At 42.1% G+C, this 19,840-nt stretch overlaps 1 protein-coding gene across 5 annotated transcripts in view; it reads right to left on the bottom strand.

Annotated features, from left to right (window-relative positions):
- LOC139447510 (inactive polypeptide N-acetylgalactosaminyltransferase-like protein 5) overlaps positions 1 to 18,106 on the bottom strand; it is a 29,827-nt gene extending 11,721 nt beyond the window's left edge. Inside the window, exons 1-2 of one of the 5 annotated variants that reach the window (XR_011652029.1) lie at positions 17,890 to 18,106; positions 6,258 to 6,459 (exon numbers count right to left, since the gene is read on the bottom strand). Coding sequence is in view for 1 of the 5 variants with exons in the window: in XM_071228911.1 (XP_071085012.1) it covers positions 17,894 to 17,911 (18 nt within the window). In the remaining 4 variants the exon portion in view is untranslated. Of the gene's footprint in view, positions 1 to 1,809; positions 2,092 to 6,257; positions 6,460 to 17,889 lie in introns of those variants that run through there. The other 4 variants (XR_011652028.1, XM_071228914.1, XM_071228911.1 and 1 more) reach the window with 4 other exon arrangements.
- Between the last annotated feature and the right edge of the window lie 1,734 nt (positions 18,107 to 19,840).

Raw genomic sequence — 19,840 nt, 5'->3', positions numbered from 1 at the left:
ACAATCCCAATTAGCACTCCTTCCGATTGATCAATGTACACAAGAGTTATTTATTCGCGTATAATACGCACTCGTGTTTTATATGCATTCTTAATTATAGGCAATTAAATTCTGGAAAAATGTATCTGTCGCATATAAACATTTCAGTGTGTCAGCATAAACCACGAAATTTATCTTCCAACTCTCTTTTCCACAAAAATAATACTCTAATATGATCCCCCTATTTCTAATTTTGAGAGCGCCCTGGGCGCTTATTACAACGAATACGGTACATATAATATTGGTACCCGCTGCACGGGTGTTAGGGCAATACAGCATACCTTATTAGTCCCCTTTGTCCAATATCAAGTGCTTTATGAACTTAAACTTTTCACGATGACCAGACAGACTGAATACTATTGACACATTAAACCACAGACGCCCTTTTAAATACACTCACAGAGGGATGAACGAAACACTTTACATATTCATGATTTTATTTTTGGATTTTATTGTCTCATATAAAATCGTTAGTAGTCATTTGACAAAGGATTAGATACTTTTCCCTAGCGTAGAGTAAGACCTCGTGACTCTTAGAGGCCTTATTTTACTCATATACCACAAGCATGCCCCAAGTTTGGGTTGAGTTGACAGGAGGGTCAAGCCCTGGGCGTCTATAAATCTACCCATAGTTCCGTAATGGGTCCCCAGTATCACGTGCTTGTCGTGAACGACGACAGATGAGGATATGGTGTTTACAATGTGTGACCTGGCTTAATGTATAACTACAATATAACTACAATGCGCACTGTAACAAGTAAACTCCATCCAAACTGTCACATGAGGAAAACTAATGCAGAACGCACTGTAACAAGTAAACTCCATCCAAACTGTCACATGAGGAAAACTAATGCGGAACGCACTGCAACAAGTAAACTGCATCCAAACTGTAAACGGGAGGAAAACTATTGCGGAACGCACTGTAACAAGTAATCTGCATCCAAACTGTCACATGAGGAAAACTAATGCGGAACGCACTGCAACAAGTAATCTGCATCCAAACTGTCACATGAGGAAAACTTATGCGGAACGCACTGCAACAAGTAAACTGCATCCAAACTGTCACATGAGGAAAACTAATGCGGAATGCACTGCAACAAGTAAACTACATCCAAAATGTTTACAACAGGAAAACTACTGTGGAACGCACTGCAACAAGTAAACTGCATCCAAAATGTTTACAACAGGAAGACTAATGCGGAACGCACTGTGAGTCTTATCCAAACATGCAGTAGAACACACACAGAGACAAACTATACCCAACCATTCAACACATTGCAAAAGTTATTAAACGGCAGGCAACAAGTAAACTCGAAAGTATTTTCGTAAACACACAAGCACAGCCTCGTATTCACATAAACACCCCCCCCAAAAAAAACACAACAGCACACAAAACGAAACAAAAACAAAACAAACAAACAAACAAAACAAAAACAACAACAAAACAACAAACAGAAACACCCACATGCACCCGACTCTGCTATTGTATTTGGCCTTGAAGTATTAAGATAACGTATCTGGATAGGATTTAGTTTAAACAAATGAAACAAATCTACAAATTAAAACAATTTAAAATGGCCTCTCCACAACGAACTGGATGTTTACCTTTGAGAAATAGATGAGAGAGAAAGGGAGAGATAGTGAGGGAGAGATGTGTATATTTACATATTTATATATTCATTTATGGAAGTGTTCAAGTATAGAGTTATAAGACTTACATGAATCAAACCCTTGCAGCATTTTACAAAAATCATCAGATAAGTCACATACCTCAGTGGTCTCAACGTAGTTTTACTGTCATGGTAAAGTCTGTATATCTTCAGGCTCCAGGGCGTCCACGATCACTTGCACGTCGATACGGTCAGGTGAAATATGTCGAGTTCAGCTCCCTCGCACATGCCGACAGAACTTTCTGAAGCTCTCAGTTCGGCGATCGAGTCTGCCTGCAGCGGCTGGTATATCAGCAGTGGGAACTGATCGCAACCTGCCCGTCGTTACACCTTCGACGGAGATAGATGGTGACGCACGTCTGGAGCGTTGCATGCAGAATATTCAAAGCTGCAAGGGAGAAAACAGCTGCTCAGCAGGAGATATCTCTTTAGCTTCAACACACTTGAAATTCATGAATATCCCATACACGTACTTTTATACGTCGCGTGATGGGGAAAGCCTTGTGGATGATGCAGCGTGGAGCAGACGACAATGGAGGAAGGAGCAGACGACAATTGATAAATCTGTTACGGAACATGGGACTGTGTTGGCGAGGTATTTGGCAACGTAGTTGATAGCGTAGACGACATGACACTTCATTTCCACGAATGCTAACTTTGCATAAATCGATGTATATTTTGAAGCAAGTGACAGTATACTAACATTACGAGGACGATAGCGTCAATTTGGAACCAAGATCAATCAATTAATTAAACAACAGAGCTGACATTATGGTTAATTATTTTTAACTATACTTAATACAACATTTAAAACATCAACCCTAGGGAATATCAGTCTCCATTTTCGGCCGAAATAGATTCAATTGGGCGTGAGGGAAACTAGTAGTGAAAACTATGTGAATGGATCACTGGAATTCAGTGATGACACCAGGTGTTCTCCGATATTGTGGAGGATATATATGCAGGGTAACACGTGATAGTTAACGATGTCATAAGCGTTGTAATCTATTTATGTATTTACTGGGCGGTGAGGTGAGGTGAGGTGAGGTGAAATTGGGTTTAACGTCGCGTCCAAGGTTATTGCACTTATGTAGCGACGTGCATGTACGTGTATGTGTTTGTGTGGCTGCTTGTACTAGTCCGGACTGATGCCGATTTATAGTGCTAGCTCACTGAGATACCATGCCGCAGTTTAACATGGATACCCCAATCAGACACAGTATACTGACTCCGAGCCGACCATTCCTTGTTTAAGAGCCCTTAATGCAGAGCGCAAGATAGGGTAACAACAAGTACCATTTTTTAACGTCTTTTGGTATGACGCGGCCGGGGATCGAACCCCGGACCTTCCGCTCTCCGGGCGGACACTCTACCACTAGACCACGGAGGCTGTCCACTGGGCGGTGAGTCATTTGGTACCGGCACTACTTTTATGCCGCTTCCTGTATAGACATGTTTGGCTCACTTGTGCCGAGAATATTGTAAAATAATTATGGAAAGGATTGGAAGATTATTGGCATGGCAAAGCCATTACTCTGATATAAGTTTACCTATGAATTCAACACCAACACGCCATGAATCATTCCAACGGCTCGACTCAATCACCGAACACAGTGTCCTGGTATGCAATCTTGGAACATACTAAATCGATGTATGGCAGTTTCTATTGCCAAAAAAGTCTAAAACACTACCGAATCAAATGGCGTTGAGGGTAATTCTGAGAGACACCTTATGTTAGAAATCACAGATGTCGTGTAAAACCAATGTTAACTTCTGTTATTAATAGTTGCCACTAAATACCAGAGGTTTAAAAAGTACGCAAGGCACTCAGAGTCAATCCAAACAAACAACGTCTGCACACAGCCCCACTGCGCCAAGCTCCACACAGGCCTCGGGTGAACCAGATGTGCTGCATCGGAGTTTCGTTGGTCGGCGATAATTGATGTGTTTAGCTGTTGTTCTGTTGAGCTGTATGACGAGACGGTGGCGCAACATGTGTGCGAAGTAGAGCGCTATGCGCTATGTGTACGAGTGAGTGAGTGAGTGAGTTGGGTTTAACGCCGCTTTCAACTTTATTCAAATTATAACACGGCGTGTCAGCTTAATGTGGGAGGAAAGCCCGAAGTGACGCGTGTCCCAGACGAAGCACAGTGTCAAGCAATAGTCAGAGGTGTGTAAAATACAGTGTTAAGCAATAGCTCTAGGTGTGCGAAGTAGAGTGCCAAGCAATAGCGCTATGTGTGTGAAGTACAGGGTAAAGCAATAGCCCTATGTGTGTGAAGTACAGGGTAAAGCAATAGTCTTATGTGTGTGAAGTAAAGGGTAAAGCAATAGCCCTATGTGTGTGAAGTACAGGGTAAAGCCATAGTCCTATGAGTGTAAAATACAGTGTTAAGCAATAGCCCTATGTGTGTGAAGTACAGGGTCAAGTAATAGTCCTATGTGTGTGAAGTAGAGGGTCAAGCAATAGTCCTATGTGTGTGAAGTACAGGGTCAAGCAATACCCCGATGTGTGTGAAGTAGAGGGTCAAGCAATAGTCCTATGAGTGTAAAATACAGTGTTAAGCAATAGCCCTATGTGTGTGAAGTACAGGGTCAAGTAATAGTCCTATGTGTGTGAAGTAGAGGGTCAAGCAATAGTCCTATGTGTGTGAAGTACAGGGTCAAGCAATACCCCGATGTGTGTGAAGTAGAGGGTCAAGCAATAGTCCTATGAGTGTGAAGTACAGGGTCAAGCAATAGCCCGATGTGTGTGAAGTACAGTGTCAAGCAATAGCTCTAGGTGTGTGAAGTACAGTGTCAAGCAATAGCCCTGTGTGTGTGAAGTACAGTGTCAAGCAACAGCCCTGTGTGTGCGAAGTACAGTGTCAAGCAATAGCCCTGTGTGTGTGAAGTACAGGGTCAGGCAATAGCCCTGTGTGTGTGAAGTATATTGTCAAGCAATAGCCCTGTGTGTGTGAAGTACAGTGTCAAGCAATAGCCCTGTGTGTGTGAAGTACAGGGTCAGGCAATAGCCCTATTTATGTGAAGTACAGGGTCAAGCAATAGCCCTATGTGTGTGAAGTACAGGGTCAGGCAATAGCGCAATGTGTACGATGTGTGTGAAGTACAGGGTCAAGCAATAGCGCAATGAGTACGATGTGTGTGAAGTACAGGGTCAAGCAATAGCGCACTGTGTACGATGTGTGTGAAGTACAGGGTCAAGCAATAGCCCTATGTGTGTGAAGTACACTGTCAAGCAATTGCCCTGTGTGTGAAGTACAGGGTCAGGCAATAGCCCCATGTGTGTGAAGTACATTGTCAAGCAATAGCCCTATGTGTGAAGTACAGGGTCAAGCAATAGTGCAATGTGTACGATGTGTGTGAAGTACAGATTCAGGCAATAGCGCAATGTGTGTGAAGTACAGTGTCAAGCAATAGCCCGATGTGTGTCAAGTAGAGAGTCAAGAAATAGCCCTATGTGTGTGAAGTGCAGTGTCAATTTCAAGCAATAGCGCAATGTGTGTGAAGTACGGTGTCAAGCAATAGCGCAATGTGTGTGAAGTACAGTGTCAAGCAATAGCCCGATGTGTGTCAAGTAGAGAGTCAAGAAATAGCCCTATGTGTGTGAAGTACAGTGTCAAGCAATAGCGCAATGTGTACGCTGTGTGTGAAGTACAGGGTCAGGCAATAGCGCAATGAGTACGATGTGTGTGAAGTACAGGGTCAGGCAATAGCGCAATGTGTACGATGTGTGTGAAATACAGGGTCAAGCAATAGCGCAATGTGTACGATGTGTGTGAAGTACAGGGTCAAGCAATAGCGCACTGTGTACGATGTGTGTGAAGTACAGGGTCAAGCAATAGCGCACTGTATACGATGTGTGTGAAGTACAGGGTCAAGCAATAGCGCAATGTGTACGATGTGTGTGAAGTACAGGGTCAGGCAATAGCGCAATGAGTACGATGTGTAGTGCAGTGCAATTCAAGCGCCGTGCATGTGAAGTTCAGGGTCAAACGATATCTTTTTGAAGAAACGATGTTGATTAAAAGTATAAAATAAAAGAAGAAGAAGAAGCCATTTCCCTCTGGTCGACCAGGGGAATTCAAACAAAGCTGTAAAACCATATGAAAAGGATCGTTTGGATAATTATGTAATTGATGCCGGCGTTCGATTTTAAACAGCGGATATGGACTGGCTATTAACATCTGAAACGTCCAGACTTCGCCTGTAATATTTTCAGATAGGGCGCGTATCAAATGTATTAAAGTTTTTTTTTATGATTGAAAAAGGGTGTAGCTGTCACTGTGTAACAGTACAAGGCTGCAGCACTGTCAAGGGTACGCCACTATTCGGAACATTAAATGAACCATTAATGCATTTACCACTGTAGCCAACATAGAATGTTTTTATCATGATAATAAAATTGAAAATGTCTCTAAAAGTCAAATATAGTTCGACTAATGACGTCAGGTAATCAAACTTGTGTAAGTGGTGGATTCTTGTGAGAAACCTAAAATATCGAAATAAGATAACTGTTAGCTTTGAACTCTTACACTTGCACGTCGATACGGTCAGGTGAAATATGTCGAGTTCAGCTCCCTCGCACATGCCGACAGAACTTTCTGAAGCTCTCAGTTCGGCGATCGAGTCTGCCTGCAGCGGCTGGTATATCAGCAGTGGGAACTGATCGCAACCTGCCCGTCGTTACACCTTCGACGGAGATAGATGGTGACGCACGTCTGGAGCGTTGCATGCAGAATATTCAAAGCTGCAAGGGAGAAAACAGCTGCTCAGCAGGAGATATCTCTTTAGCTTCAACACACTTGAAATTCATGAATATCCCATACACGTACTTTTATACGTCGCGTGATGGGGAAAGCCTTGTGGATGATGCAGCGTGGAGCAGACGACAATGGAGGAAGGAGCAGACGACAATTGATAAATCTGTTACGGAACATGGGACTGTGTTGGCGAGGTATTTGGCAACGTAGTTGATAGCGTAGACGACATGACACTTCATTTCCACGAATGCTAACTTTGCATAAATCGATGTATATTTTGAAGCAAGTGACAGTATACTAACATTACGAGGACGATAGCGTCAATTTGGAACCAAGATCAATCAATTAATTAAACAACAGAGCTGACATTATGGTTAATTATTTTTAACTATACTTAATACAACATTTAAAACATCAACCCTAGGGAATATCAGTCTCCATTTTCGGCCGAAATAGATTCAATTGGGCGTGAGGGAAACTAGTAGTGAAAACTATGTGAATGGATCACTGGAATTCAGTGATGACACCAGGTGTTCTCCGATATTGTGGAGGATATATATGCAGGGTAACACGTGATAGTTAACGATGTCATAAGCGTTGTAATCTATTTATGTATTTACTGGGCGGTGAGGTGAGGTGAGGTGAGGTGAAATTGGGTTTAACGTCGCGTCCAAGGTTATTGCACTTATGTAGCGACGTGCATGTACGTGTATGTGTTTGTGTGGCTGCTTGTACTAGTCCGGACTGATGCCGATTTATAGTGCTAGCTCACTGAGATACCATGCCGCAGTTTAACATGGATACCCCAATCAGACACAGTATACTGACTCCGAGCCGACCATTCCTTGTTTAAGAGCCCTTAATGCAGAGCGCAAGATAGGGTAACAACAAGTACCATTTTTTAACGTCTTTTGGTATGACGCGGCCGGGGATCGAACCCCGGACCTTCCGCTCTCCGGGCGGACACTCTACCACTAGACCACGGAGGCTGTCCACTGGGCGGTGAGTCATTTGGTACCGGCACTACTTTTATGCCGCTTCCTGTATAGACATGTTTGGCTCACTTGTGCCGAGAATATTGTAAAATAATTATGGAAAGGATTGGAAGATTATTGGCATGGCAAAGCCATTACTCTGATATAAGTTTACCTATGAATTCAACACCAACACGCCATGAATCATTCCAACGGCTCGACTCAATCACCGAACACAGTGTCCTGGTATGCAATCTTGGAACATACTAAATCGATGTATGGCAGTTTCTATTGCCAAAAAAGTCTAAAACACTACCGAATCAAATGGCGTTGAGGGTAATTCTGAGAGACACCTTATGTTAGAAATCACAGATGTCGTGTAAAACCAATGTTAACTTCTGTTATTAATAGTTGCCACTAAATACCAGAGGTTTAAAAAGTACGCAAGGCACTCAGAGTCAATCCAAACAAACAACGTCTGCACACAGCCCCACTGCGCCAAGCTCCACACAGGCCTCGGGTGAACCAGATGTGCTGCATCGGAGTTTCGTTGGTCGGCGATAATTGATGTGTTTAGCTGTTGTTCTGTTGAGCTGTATGACGAGACGGTGGCGCAACATGTGTGCGAAGTAGAGCGCTATGCGCTATGTGTACGAGTGAGTGAGTGAGTGAGTTGGGTTTAACGCCGCTTTCAACTTTATTCAAATTATAACACGGCGTGTCAGCTTAATGTGGGAGGAAAGCCCGAAGTGACGCGTGTCCCAGACGAAGCACAGTGTCAAGCAATAGTCAGAGGTGTGTAAAATACAGTGTTAAGCAATAGCTCTAGGTGTGCGAAGTAGAGTGCCAAGCAATAGCGCTATGTGTGTGAAGTACAGGGTAAAGCAATAGCCCTATGTGTGTGAAGTACAGGGTAAAGCAATAGTCTTATGTGTGTGAAGTAAAGGGTAAAGCAATAGCCCTATGTGTGTGAAGTACAGGGTAAAGCCATAGTCCTATGAGTGTAAAATACAGTGTTAAGCAATAGCCCTATGTGTGTGAAGTACAGGGTCAAGTAATAGTCCTATGTGTGTGAAGTAGAGGGTCAAGCAATAGTCCTATGTGTGTGAAGTACAGGGTCAAGCAATACCCCGATGTGTGTGAAGTAGAGGGTCAAGCAATAGTCCTATGAGTGTAAAATACAGTGTTAAGCAATAGCCCTATGTGTGTGAAGTACAGGGTCAAGTAATAGTCCTATGTGTGTGAAGTAGAGGGTCAAGCAATAGTCCTATGTGTGTGAAGTACAGGGTCAAGCAATACCCCGATGTGTGTGAAGTAGAGGGTCAAGCAATAGTCCTATGAGTGTGAAGTACAGGGTCAAGCAATAGCCCGATGTGTGTGAAGTACAGTGTCAAGCAATAGCTCTAGGTGTGTGAAGTACAGTGTCAAGCAATAGCCCTGTGTGTGTGAAGTACAGTGTCAAGCAACAGCCCTGTGTGTGCGAAGTACAGTGTCAAGCAATAGCCCTGTGTGTGTGAAGTACAGGGTCAGGCAATAGCCCTGTGTGTGTGAAGTATATTGTCAAGCAATAGCCCTGTGTGTGTGAAGTACAGTGTCAAGCAATAGCCCTGTGTGTGTGAAGTACAGGGTCAGGCAATAGCCCTATTTATGTGAAGTACAGGGTCAAGCAATAGCCCTATGTGTGTGAAGTACAGGGTCAGGCAATAGCGCAATGTGTACGATGTGTGTGAAGTACAGGGTCAAGCAATAGCGCAATGAGTACGATGTGTGTGAAGTACAGGGTCAAGCAATAGCGCACTGTGTACGATGTGTGTGAAGTACAGGGTCAAGCAATAGCCCTATGTGTGTGAAGTACACTGTCAAGCAATTGCCCTGTGTGTGAAGTACAGGGTCAGGCAATAGCCCCATGTGTGTGAAGTACATTGTCAAGCAATAGCCCTATGTGTGAAGTACAGGGTCAAGCAATAGTGCAATGTGTACGATGTGTGTGAAGTACAGATTCAGGCAATAGCGCAATGTGTGTGAAGTACAGTGTCAAGCAATAGCCCGATGTGTGTCAAGTAGAGAGTCAAGAAATAGCCCTATGTGTGTGAAGTGCAGTGTCAATTTCAAGCAATAGCGCAATGTGTGTGAAGTACGGTGTCAAGCAATAGCGCAATGTGTGTGAAGTACAGTGTCAAGCAATAGCCCGATGTGTGTCAAGTAGAGAGTCAAGAAATAGCCCTATGTGTGTGAAGTACAGTGTCAAGCAATAGCGCAATGTGTACGCTGTGTGTGAAGTACAGGGTCAGGCAATAGCGCAATGAGTACGATGTGTGTGAAGTACAGGGTCAGGCAATAGCGCAATGTGTACGATGTGTGTGAAATACAGGGTCAAGCAATAGCGCAATGTGTACGATGTGTGTGAAGTACAGGGTCAAGCAATAGCGCACTGTGTACGATGTGTGTGAAGTACAGGGTCAAGCAATAGCGCACTGTATACGATGTGTGTGAAGTACAGGGTCAAGCAATAGCGCAATGTGTACGATGTGTGTGAAGTACAGGGTCAGGCAATAGCGCAATGAGTACGATGTGTAGTGCAGTGCAATTCAAGCGCCGTGCATGTGAAGTTCAGGGTCAAACGATATCTTTTTGAAGAAACGATGTTGATTAAAAGTATAAAATAAAAGAAGAAGAAGAAGCCATTTCCCTCTGGTCGACCAGGGGAATTCAAACAAAGCTGTAAAACCATATGAAAAGGATCGTTTGGATAATTATGTAATTGATGCCGGCGTTCGATTTTAAACAGCGGATATGGACTGGCTATTAACATCTGAAACGTCCAGACTTCGCCTGTAATATTTTCAGATAGGGCGCGTATCAAATGTATTAAAGTTTTTTTTTATGATTGAAAAAGGGTGTAGCTGTCACTGTGTAACAGTACAAGGCTGCAGCACTGTCAAGGGTACGCCACTATTCGGAACATTAAATGAACCATTAATGCATTTACCACTGTAGCCAACATAGAATGTTTTTATCATGATAATAAAATTGAAAATGTCTCTAAAAGTCAAATATAGTTCGACTAATGACGTCAGGTAATCAAACTTGTGTAAGTGGTGGATTCTTGTGAGAAACCTAAAATATCGAAATAAGATAACTGTTAGCTTTGAACTCTTACAGAGCTGCCACAGTTTGGCAAAAGGACGACACATAAACAAACACCTAAAATTAACGAAAATCTATTGTGCCGCTGCGTCTCTTCAAACACATCATTATTTTTTGTGATCAATTCCCTTAAAATTAAATGTCGAAACAAAAGTGGTCACGATGCTAGTACTATTCAATAACGAAGAGTATCCAATTACAGTCTCTGTGCTTGTTCAGGGTAGTGCTGTAACATGTTGCAGGTTGGCATGATAATATACGACCTCTAGAAAGACCATTTAATACTGGATTGAGTGCTCAATCTCCAAACATAATCGTCACAGGGCCAGCTGTTGTACAAGCGTCACAGATCCGCTTACTGATAAACGCACGTAAAATAATTTCGCTGTTTGCATCACCGGACATTGCATTTAGGGTGACTATCATATGTATTATTGCCATTAAAATGTTATTCTCCTACCTAAAAAAGACACTGTATGCAATTAAATAATACTAACAGTTGGACAGGTGCCTCTGAAACCAACAATGTAGATTCCTTTGTGTAATATATACTTATAAAACTGAACGAGTACGGCTAACTCTAGTCCTGCACCATGACCGTGGAATATATTTATTTTATGGAACAAAATATATCTAGAAATGCATACAAAAGCAAGTCTAGCCAGCTCAAGCTAGCTCTATTCCACAGCATAGGGAATATTTTATTTATTTTTAGAGTCAAGAAGGATATTGTGTAATATAAGATTTCAGAGACCAAATGTTAGTCTAGGCTAACTCTTGATCATGCGAATTACTGGACAAGTTCTTAGAGAATTAAAGGAGGCAGTTATAATTATTGTCTGGAGTAAAGTGCTAGGCAAAAGAAAGTATACACTGAAAAACTGGATTTGACCAATACATTACAAACGTTATCAAAAGGTACAAGGCTGAAAACAGCTGAGGAAACAATGCAAACTTAAGGTCCAAAACTCAACTAGGATACTCAAACACATCCCCATCGAATAACCTTTTGTTTCCTTTTTATCCACTATCAGACATTGGCGTATACTTTCTTTTGCCCGGCAGTTTAGTGTATGGATTCAAGTTAGTTACTTTTTGGATCCGGGGGCACGCCAGTCGTCTTCGACATCGCGATTCGCTGTGCAGAGTTGCGTTCCTTGGGCACGCCAGAAACCTATCATTGTGGGTTCGAATCCTGGTTCGCCCCGTTTATGTTTCTATGTTTGTCAGCACCATACCCGTGCTCGTGGGTTTCACCGAAGTGGTAATCGTCTGAGACCTGTATCACTCCGGGCTTTCCTTCCACATTAAGCAGATTAAGGAAAAGTAATGAGTACACTTTTTTAAAGTGTAGTTCGCTAACTGATCTTTTAACTTACCATCAATATATTGCAATCCGTCCACGAATTATTGCGATTCATCGATTATTTGAAACAGGCGAAAATATGCAACCCATAGCTTGCTTTATTAGTGTATCTATTATATTCGAAAATGTTAAAATGTCTGTCATCAAATGTGACCAAACTTGATGATAGATAGTATCTATAACATGAACACACACTGACAGAATACCTATGGGCGGTGTTATCGGGCCTTCACGAACATGACAATCGCGGTGTTGCTCCAACCAGTTACACTCAACAGTGATGGGTGGCTGAATTTAAAGGATTTCATTTTTTATTGTGGTCTATATACTCAGGACTCGCGGGCACACAATTAGAAAGCACGTCTTCTTTTACTATATATTAAGTAAACATTTAACGTGAGTGTGACAACGGTCTATAATGAGGTTGACAGTCTTTGCTGGCTTCACTGTGTTGTTTGCAGTCATGTTGTTCGTGATTATGTGGGATTCTCTGCCGGACGGCGACTGACGGTGGAGTTAGAAAGAAGAATGTCACTGATATGCAGATGGAGCACGCATGTACACACAATGACAGAGTCATTACAATTGCTATTTCATTGTTGTTTCTGTGTTAATTCCTGCTGCATCATGGCGTCTGATGAGTCATCATAAGCCAAGCCTGATTTGCCTATTCAGTGAGTGAATGAGTGAATGGGTGGATGGGTGGATGGGTGGGTGGGTGAGTGAGTGAGTTAGTGGGTTGGTGGGTGGGTGGGTGGGTGGGTGGGTGGGTGAGTGAGTGAGTGAGTGAGTGAGTGAGTGAGTGAGTGGGTGGGTTTGTGGGTGGGTGGGTGGGTGAGTGAGTGGTCTGGGTGAGTGAGAGAGTGAGTGGGTGGTCGGGTGGGTGGGTGAGTGAGTGAGTGAGTGACTGGGTGGTTGGGTGAGTGAGTGGGTGAGTGAGTTTGTTTTGGGTGAGGGAGGGAGGGGGAAGGAAGGAGGGGGGGGGGGGGAGTCAGTGGTCGATCGAGCGAGCGAGCGGGTTGGTCTGGCTGTTTTGGGTGAATTAGTGAGTGAGTGAATGGGTGAGTGGATGGGTGGGTGCCGAGTGAGTGAGTGAGTGAGTGAGTGAGTGAGTGAGTGAGCGTGCGAGTAAGCGAGCGTGCGTGGGATAAGGTGGATAGTAAGGTGGATTGTCACACATGTTAACCACAGCAGATGGAGAAACCTGTCTTTCCAATACAACAAGAGGGTCTCTGTAAATAACCCAAGCTGATAACAACGGCGCCATTTCCCAACACAACCCACCAACGTTAGACTGATAGGAAGTCAAGGGATTCAACTCGTCGACATAAATCTCAACTTTGTCAACGATCTAAATACCTTTGTGTCAAACCCTTCCACGTTTCCAGTCATCATGATCCCCACTATACCAGTTTCATATCTACAAAGTCCTACGGCCAATCAAACCGTAATATGTAAGGCCATACCTTTATGCCCTTGTGTCTACACTACACAAAGGAATTCCTGCCAAACAATACCGCTTCTACAACTGGTCATTTAACGCCATGTTCAAGATATTATCAGGTATGAAATCTCTAACTCCGGTTAGTGTTAAGCCTCTAGAAATAGAACTCGGTCGCTTTTCACGTCCAAAAACTCATTTACTTCATCGTCTTTTCAAATACTGTGACCACCCACATGTGGAGGATGAAGTTCACTTTTTAACTCAATGTCCATTCTATTCTGACATAAGATTTTCATTGTGGGCACAGGTCAACTTGACCTGTTATTCCCTAATAGGTCACCAATGACCAGACAAAATCAATAGTGCAGAACGATCTGCTGGTTTTGCCCCTCCCCGCTGCTTCGACCTAAATGTTTAATTGCAGAAAATTCACTGCGCAATAGAATATTTTTCATATTTTATAATGATTGTATTACATATTTTAGGACTTTCGTGCTTTTATTACGACTATATTTGTATTCTGGTTTCTAGTAGGTACTTCGTTGCCTGACAATGTAGACTGATGAATGGTTTGATATCGTATTGAAATAATCTTCTTCTTCCTCCTTTTGAGACGACCCCCGTCAATCACCCCGCACAGCGTCAAAGCCAGCCCGCTGCTCACCCAGTAACGAGGGAATGGCGAAGTATAATTTCTGACTCACATTATGGGTAATTCGCCCCGTTAATTGTCTCTCCGAAGGCCATTGTTTGGTTTATGGTAGATGACCTGGTTCAGTGATAGATAACATGAAGCATACCAGTCGAGGACTAACCTTAGACTCTACACACCAAACACCCTTTTGTTATAACAGAGGCATGCTGTCTTCTGGATTCAATGACAATTATAAGACCATAATGTGTTCAACACATATACCTCCATGATGTGTTCAACACATATACCTTCACAATGTGTACAACACAAACACATTCATAATGTGCACACACATATACCGCCATAATGTGTTCAACACATATACCTTCACAATGTGTTCAACACATATACCTTCACAATGTGGTCAACACACATACCTTCACAATGTGTTCAACACATATACCTTCATATTGTTTTCAACACATATACCTTCACAATGTGCACAACACATATACCTTCACAATGTGCACAACACACATACCTTCACAATGTGCACAACACATATACCTTCACAATGTGTACATCACATATACCTTCACAATGTGTACATCACATATACCTTCACAATGTGTACATCACATATACCTTCACAATGTGCACAACTGATATACCTCCATAATGTGTAGAACACACATACCTTCACAATGTGTTTAACACATATACCTTCACAATGTGTACATCACATATACCTTCACAATGTGCACAACTGATATACCTCCATAATGTGCACACCACAAATACCTTCATAATGTGCACAACACATATACCTTCACAATGTGTTCAACACATATACTTTCAGACTGTTTACAACACATATACCTTTGCAATGTGTACAACACATATACCTTCGCAATGTGTACAACACATACACCTTCACAATGTGCACAACAGATATACCTCCATAATGTGCACAACACAAACACCTTCATAATGTGCACAACACATATACTTTCACAATGTGTTCAACACATATACTTTCAGACTGTTTACAACACATATACCTTCGCAATGTGTACAACACATATACCTTCGCAATGTGTACAACACATATACTTTCACAATGTGTTCAACACATATACATTCACAATGTGTTCAACACTTATACATCCGTTATATATTTAACACATATACCTTCAAAAAGTGTTCAACACATATACATTCACAATGTGTTTAACACACATACCATCACGATGTGTCCAACACATATACCTGTACAATATGTACAACGCAACTATCATCGGAATGTGTACAACACATTCTAGCATAACATATACACAATTAGATGCTGAAATGAGGACTTTGGTTACAGGAAACGAATTCTTTAGTTCTTGTATTCCCGGTTACAAATAAATTAGAAAAAGAATACCCTGTGGTTCGAGACATTGTGACATTTTGTAAATTTATTTCCGACATATCGAAAACGACTGTCGGCTACATGTAAACCTGATACAATTCACACAGGAGAAACTCCCTGGGCGTGTCATCACCGTTCTTAATAAAAAACATTAAACAGTGGTAAAGGTACTGACACGTTAGCTCTAAACGACTGGGTGTTCGCCTCAACACCAAAGGAAACGACAGAGTTTGATTAAAAACAAATCAAAGTAAAATGCCAGCTGGCTTATGTTTTAAACATCGTCATATTGATTAATTCCTGTTGCTTAATGAAACTACTCCTTTACATCTGGGCCGAAAAAAACCCATGAAATACGTGATCCGATAAAGCAGTCAGACTTGCCACTGCATATCTCTACTCTATCGGTCTCGTAAAAAAATCCGGATTAGAATTGGTCTTCATGATCAGCAACCCGTGCTTGTCATACGGGGCGACTAACGGGATCTAGTGGCCAGGCTCACTGACTTGGTTGATACAGGTCATCGTATCCCAAAATCCGTGGATCGATGCTCATAAGTGTCAATCACTGGATCGTCTGGTCCAGACTTGATTATTTACAGACCGCTGTCATATAGTTAGAATATTGCTGAGTGTGGAGTTAAACAACAAACAGACAGAACAAAAATCAATTCTATCGTCCGTGTGTAAAACGGACTTCAATCTATTTTTCCACCAGCTTTCATTAGGGTAGTGGGCGTATCCACGAACCCCACTCAACGACTCGAACAAACTGTCTGCAGCGAAACCTAACACCCCCAGTGTGAATCTCCATGAAAAAATAACGGTTGTGGTAATGATGGCGAAGCCCGCATGTCCGGGAGTGAAGTATTTGCAGCTTCTCACAGCACAGCGTCCCACCTGTTTCATACAGGTCGATGTGTGTCTTAACTCTCCCAGTTAGGTCGGATCCAGGAAGACAAACAGTCCTTCCACAGTGGCTTTCAAAGAGGCGGTGCGGTACGTCTTGAACAAACGCTGTATTTAAATCGCGAACAACAAACCGAGGATTGACCCGAGCGCAAATACCACAGCGTGGATAGTTAAGAACTGTATCTGTAGGAGAATTTTTTGAAACTATTCCGTAAATTGAAATTGAAATTGAAATTGAAATTATTTGACTGGCAAATACCCCCTGTGCGGAAAACACGTGTGTTGTGTGTAAAAACAATCTGACATGTGTGTTCTTGCTCGGAGGAATTTGACGTTTGCAGCACAGAATGTTGCGATAGTTTTCTCGATACATTGCAAGTTTGCCTTCATTCACACGGCCAGTTGTATCAACCAGAATCCAGATCACATCGTGACTTCAAATATTAAGAATAAATGTCGACCAAAATAACACGTTTTCGTACTCGTATTAACGAATAATTCGTACAGAGTAATGTCCGTATGTCACTATATGTAGACGTTCGACACAGGAATCGTCCGCTGGCTTTTCAGATTAACCTGGTCCGGAATATCAGGGTTTATATTTAGCTTATACACGAGTTATGTGTAATTTGTGAAGGGAATAGCAAAAGCATTCAGAATTAAAAAAAAAATAGCATGCCTATCTTGAAATAATGATCTTAAGTCGAGACAATCTAAAAAACATTAATGTGTTGTTTATGTAACAGCCCTCATCACTATGACAAGAAGTGTGTTGTTTTTTTACAAAAAGTAGATCCAAAGTATGATTACATGAGTTGCATACTTACTGTCAGCTGCACAAACAAACAAATAATGAAGGGATGATTCATTCTTGTCGAATATACTTAGAAACGGTACGGGCTTGGTATACACTCAATGAAAGCAGAGGCAGTTTAGTCTCATAAACAGGAAAGTTTAACTTGAGAAAAGCCGCTCCACAAAACAGGTCATTGTGCGTTGCAAACAGGATATTATGTAAATTGCAGTATTTATAAGAATAACTATATATACAGACGGAAAGTGATGTAACCGTCAAGTGATGCACACTGTCAGATGTACACTATTGTTAGAAGAGCAACGTTGCACAATCAAGACTTGGTAAGGAGCATGGTCTCATGGTCTGGAAACGGGTATGGGGGTGTAGAAAGCGGTGTTCATAGAAACAATTAGCACGGATAAAGCTTTACACATCCCTCGAAATGGCCAAGTTACGCCATAATATAATGTAAACTCTCTCTTAAAGAAACGAAATTTAACATCTACACATTTTTAACCTATCCGTCTTAAAAAAGTAACAATATATATCCAGCTTATGACGGGTACGGTGTTCACAACCAGTGCATGTAGGTACCCAGTTATAAATCCTTCCACCAAATCACAGCATTGACAGATGATTCTGTAACGAGTCATAAGTGTAACTCATTACTTAATAAAAAACACATACTCCGACATGCATACAATCTCGTGCCAGATAGATGTAAACTTACTTACATCTTCCTCCGAAGGCATCAGTCGGTGGTAGCGTCCAACATGTAACTACCAGCTTCAGATGCTTGAAACATTATAACCTGCTACATTAGGGTCCGTGGTCCCAGTCCCGTACATACTCACTACAGTCCCGCTGTTAGCCACAATACTGGACAAATGTACGTTGTTGGCTATACCCACACCGCCAGCAGTTTGACAGCAGTGGTGATTGAACGAGGGAACTGCATAGTGTGAGCTAGGCTGCACACACAATGTCACAGCACTCCGGTGCTCTGCGTGGATTTAATGCTCTAGCATCGTTATCCCAGGACTGGGGAACGCCATGGAATCACAGCTGTGTTGCACTTGTTAAGACCGTCGAATCAAGATGATGGTTCATTAAGTGGGATAAACGAGTGAGTCGTGTTTTACGCCACTTTTAGCAGTATCCCAGCACTATCACGGCGAGGGTACTTGTGTTTTCTTTTTGTTTGTTTGCTTCTTGTCCAAAGCTGCTCTCAGATATATTCCAGCTGTATGTCGGCGGTCTGTAAATATTCACGTCTGGACCAGACAATCAGTGTGCCTGACCATCCGATCCCATTAGCCGTCTCTTACCCAACCAATTCTAACCCGTATCTTCACAGGAGACTAGCATGGGTTGCTGAAGACCAATTTTAATCCGGTTCTTGACAGGTCCCTTCTCATTTTAAGTTAATTAATGTAAATATATGCAATAAGAATTATGTTTTAATTAATGTAATTCAGGGTATTATTAATTCAATTTTTGACATAAGTTATTCAATTAATTATTGTTATTTGTGATGTAAGGTTTTAATGAAAAAAAAAAAACATGTCAGGGATACACTTCATGACATCATAAAATATAAAGCACTAATGATATCAGTAGTTCGTTTAAAGTGAAAACAGCTCGTCATATGGGGGCACCAGTAATTTCACACGTTGCGCCCATTTGGGGAATTTCACTTAATGCGAAACATACTTAAGATCAATGTAAGAACCATGCGCTTGTTTCTTTGGCAATAGTCATATGTTTCACACACAAACAGTAAAATAGTTATAGATAAGCATGTATGTTGTAATAACAGGAAGAAAAAACAAAACAAACGTAGCCCAAAAAATGAAGAATTATTCTAGTTTACGGACGTTTGTCCTTTGTATACAGGTAGACGTCAATGATACTATCTTCCGGATAGCGTAGTTTCCGGATTAACAGGTGCCCGGGAGTACTGGACACTAGCGGTCCGTCATATTTAAACACTGAAAGGTCAAGAGATCATCTCGACGTTTGGCGATATCGCAGTGCGAAAATGTGAAGTGTTACTACGATGATGTCGTAGTATACCGACGTTACACTGCTGATACAGAAGACATCAGCTCCAAAGCCCGGCTTGTTTGCATACTTAAGTTTACCATACCAACAGGCCAGTTGATCAAATATTCTCTTGGCCAGGGTACACACGTCCTTGGCGACACGTCCCTGGATGATTTGGTGTATCAATAACGTTGGTATTTGCACAGAGAAAACAGTTGCGTTAACCGCAATACTAGCTAGATTGGCATTTCATCTGAGCGTAATCATTCTGCCCATGTTGAAAGTAGTAACGATATTATGAACAGTATTTCGGTTATACGAGTATTACACAGCGTCAGCTTAATGTGGGAGGAACGACCGATACAACAAGGACTGGTCGATTGAGCAAGCGTTACCGGCTGGTTCTGGTCCTGTCGTAGGCGTCGTGCATCTAATCCCCGACATTTCAATGGGGGACAGAAACTGCCGGACGTCAGCCAGTGTTTCCTCAACCGGTTGCGTATGGTTCTGCCACTAACTGAACCCAGGAATTGACCGAGCTGTTAATGGGGCAGGATGGTATAGATTCTGTAGATGCACCAACCAAATGTGGTTGTCTTGTTGATGTGACGTCACACGTGGTTGACAGGACCGTG

Source organism: Haliotis cracherodii, unplaced genomic scaffold, assembly GCF_022045235.1.
Source record: "Haliotis cracherodii isolate W230 unplaced genomic scaffold, xgHalCrac1.p SCAF_7, whole genome shotgun sequence".
Taxonomy (NCBI): Eukaryota; Metazoa; Mollusca; class Gastropoda; order Lepetellida; family Haliotidae; genus Haliotis; species Haliotis cracherodii.
Note: the sequence above shows the minus strand (reverse complement) of the source record. Positions and strands in the feature narration are given on the sequence as shown.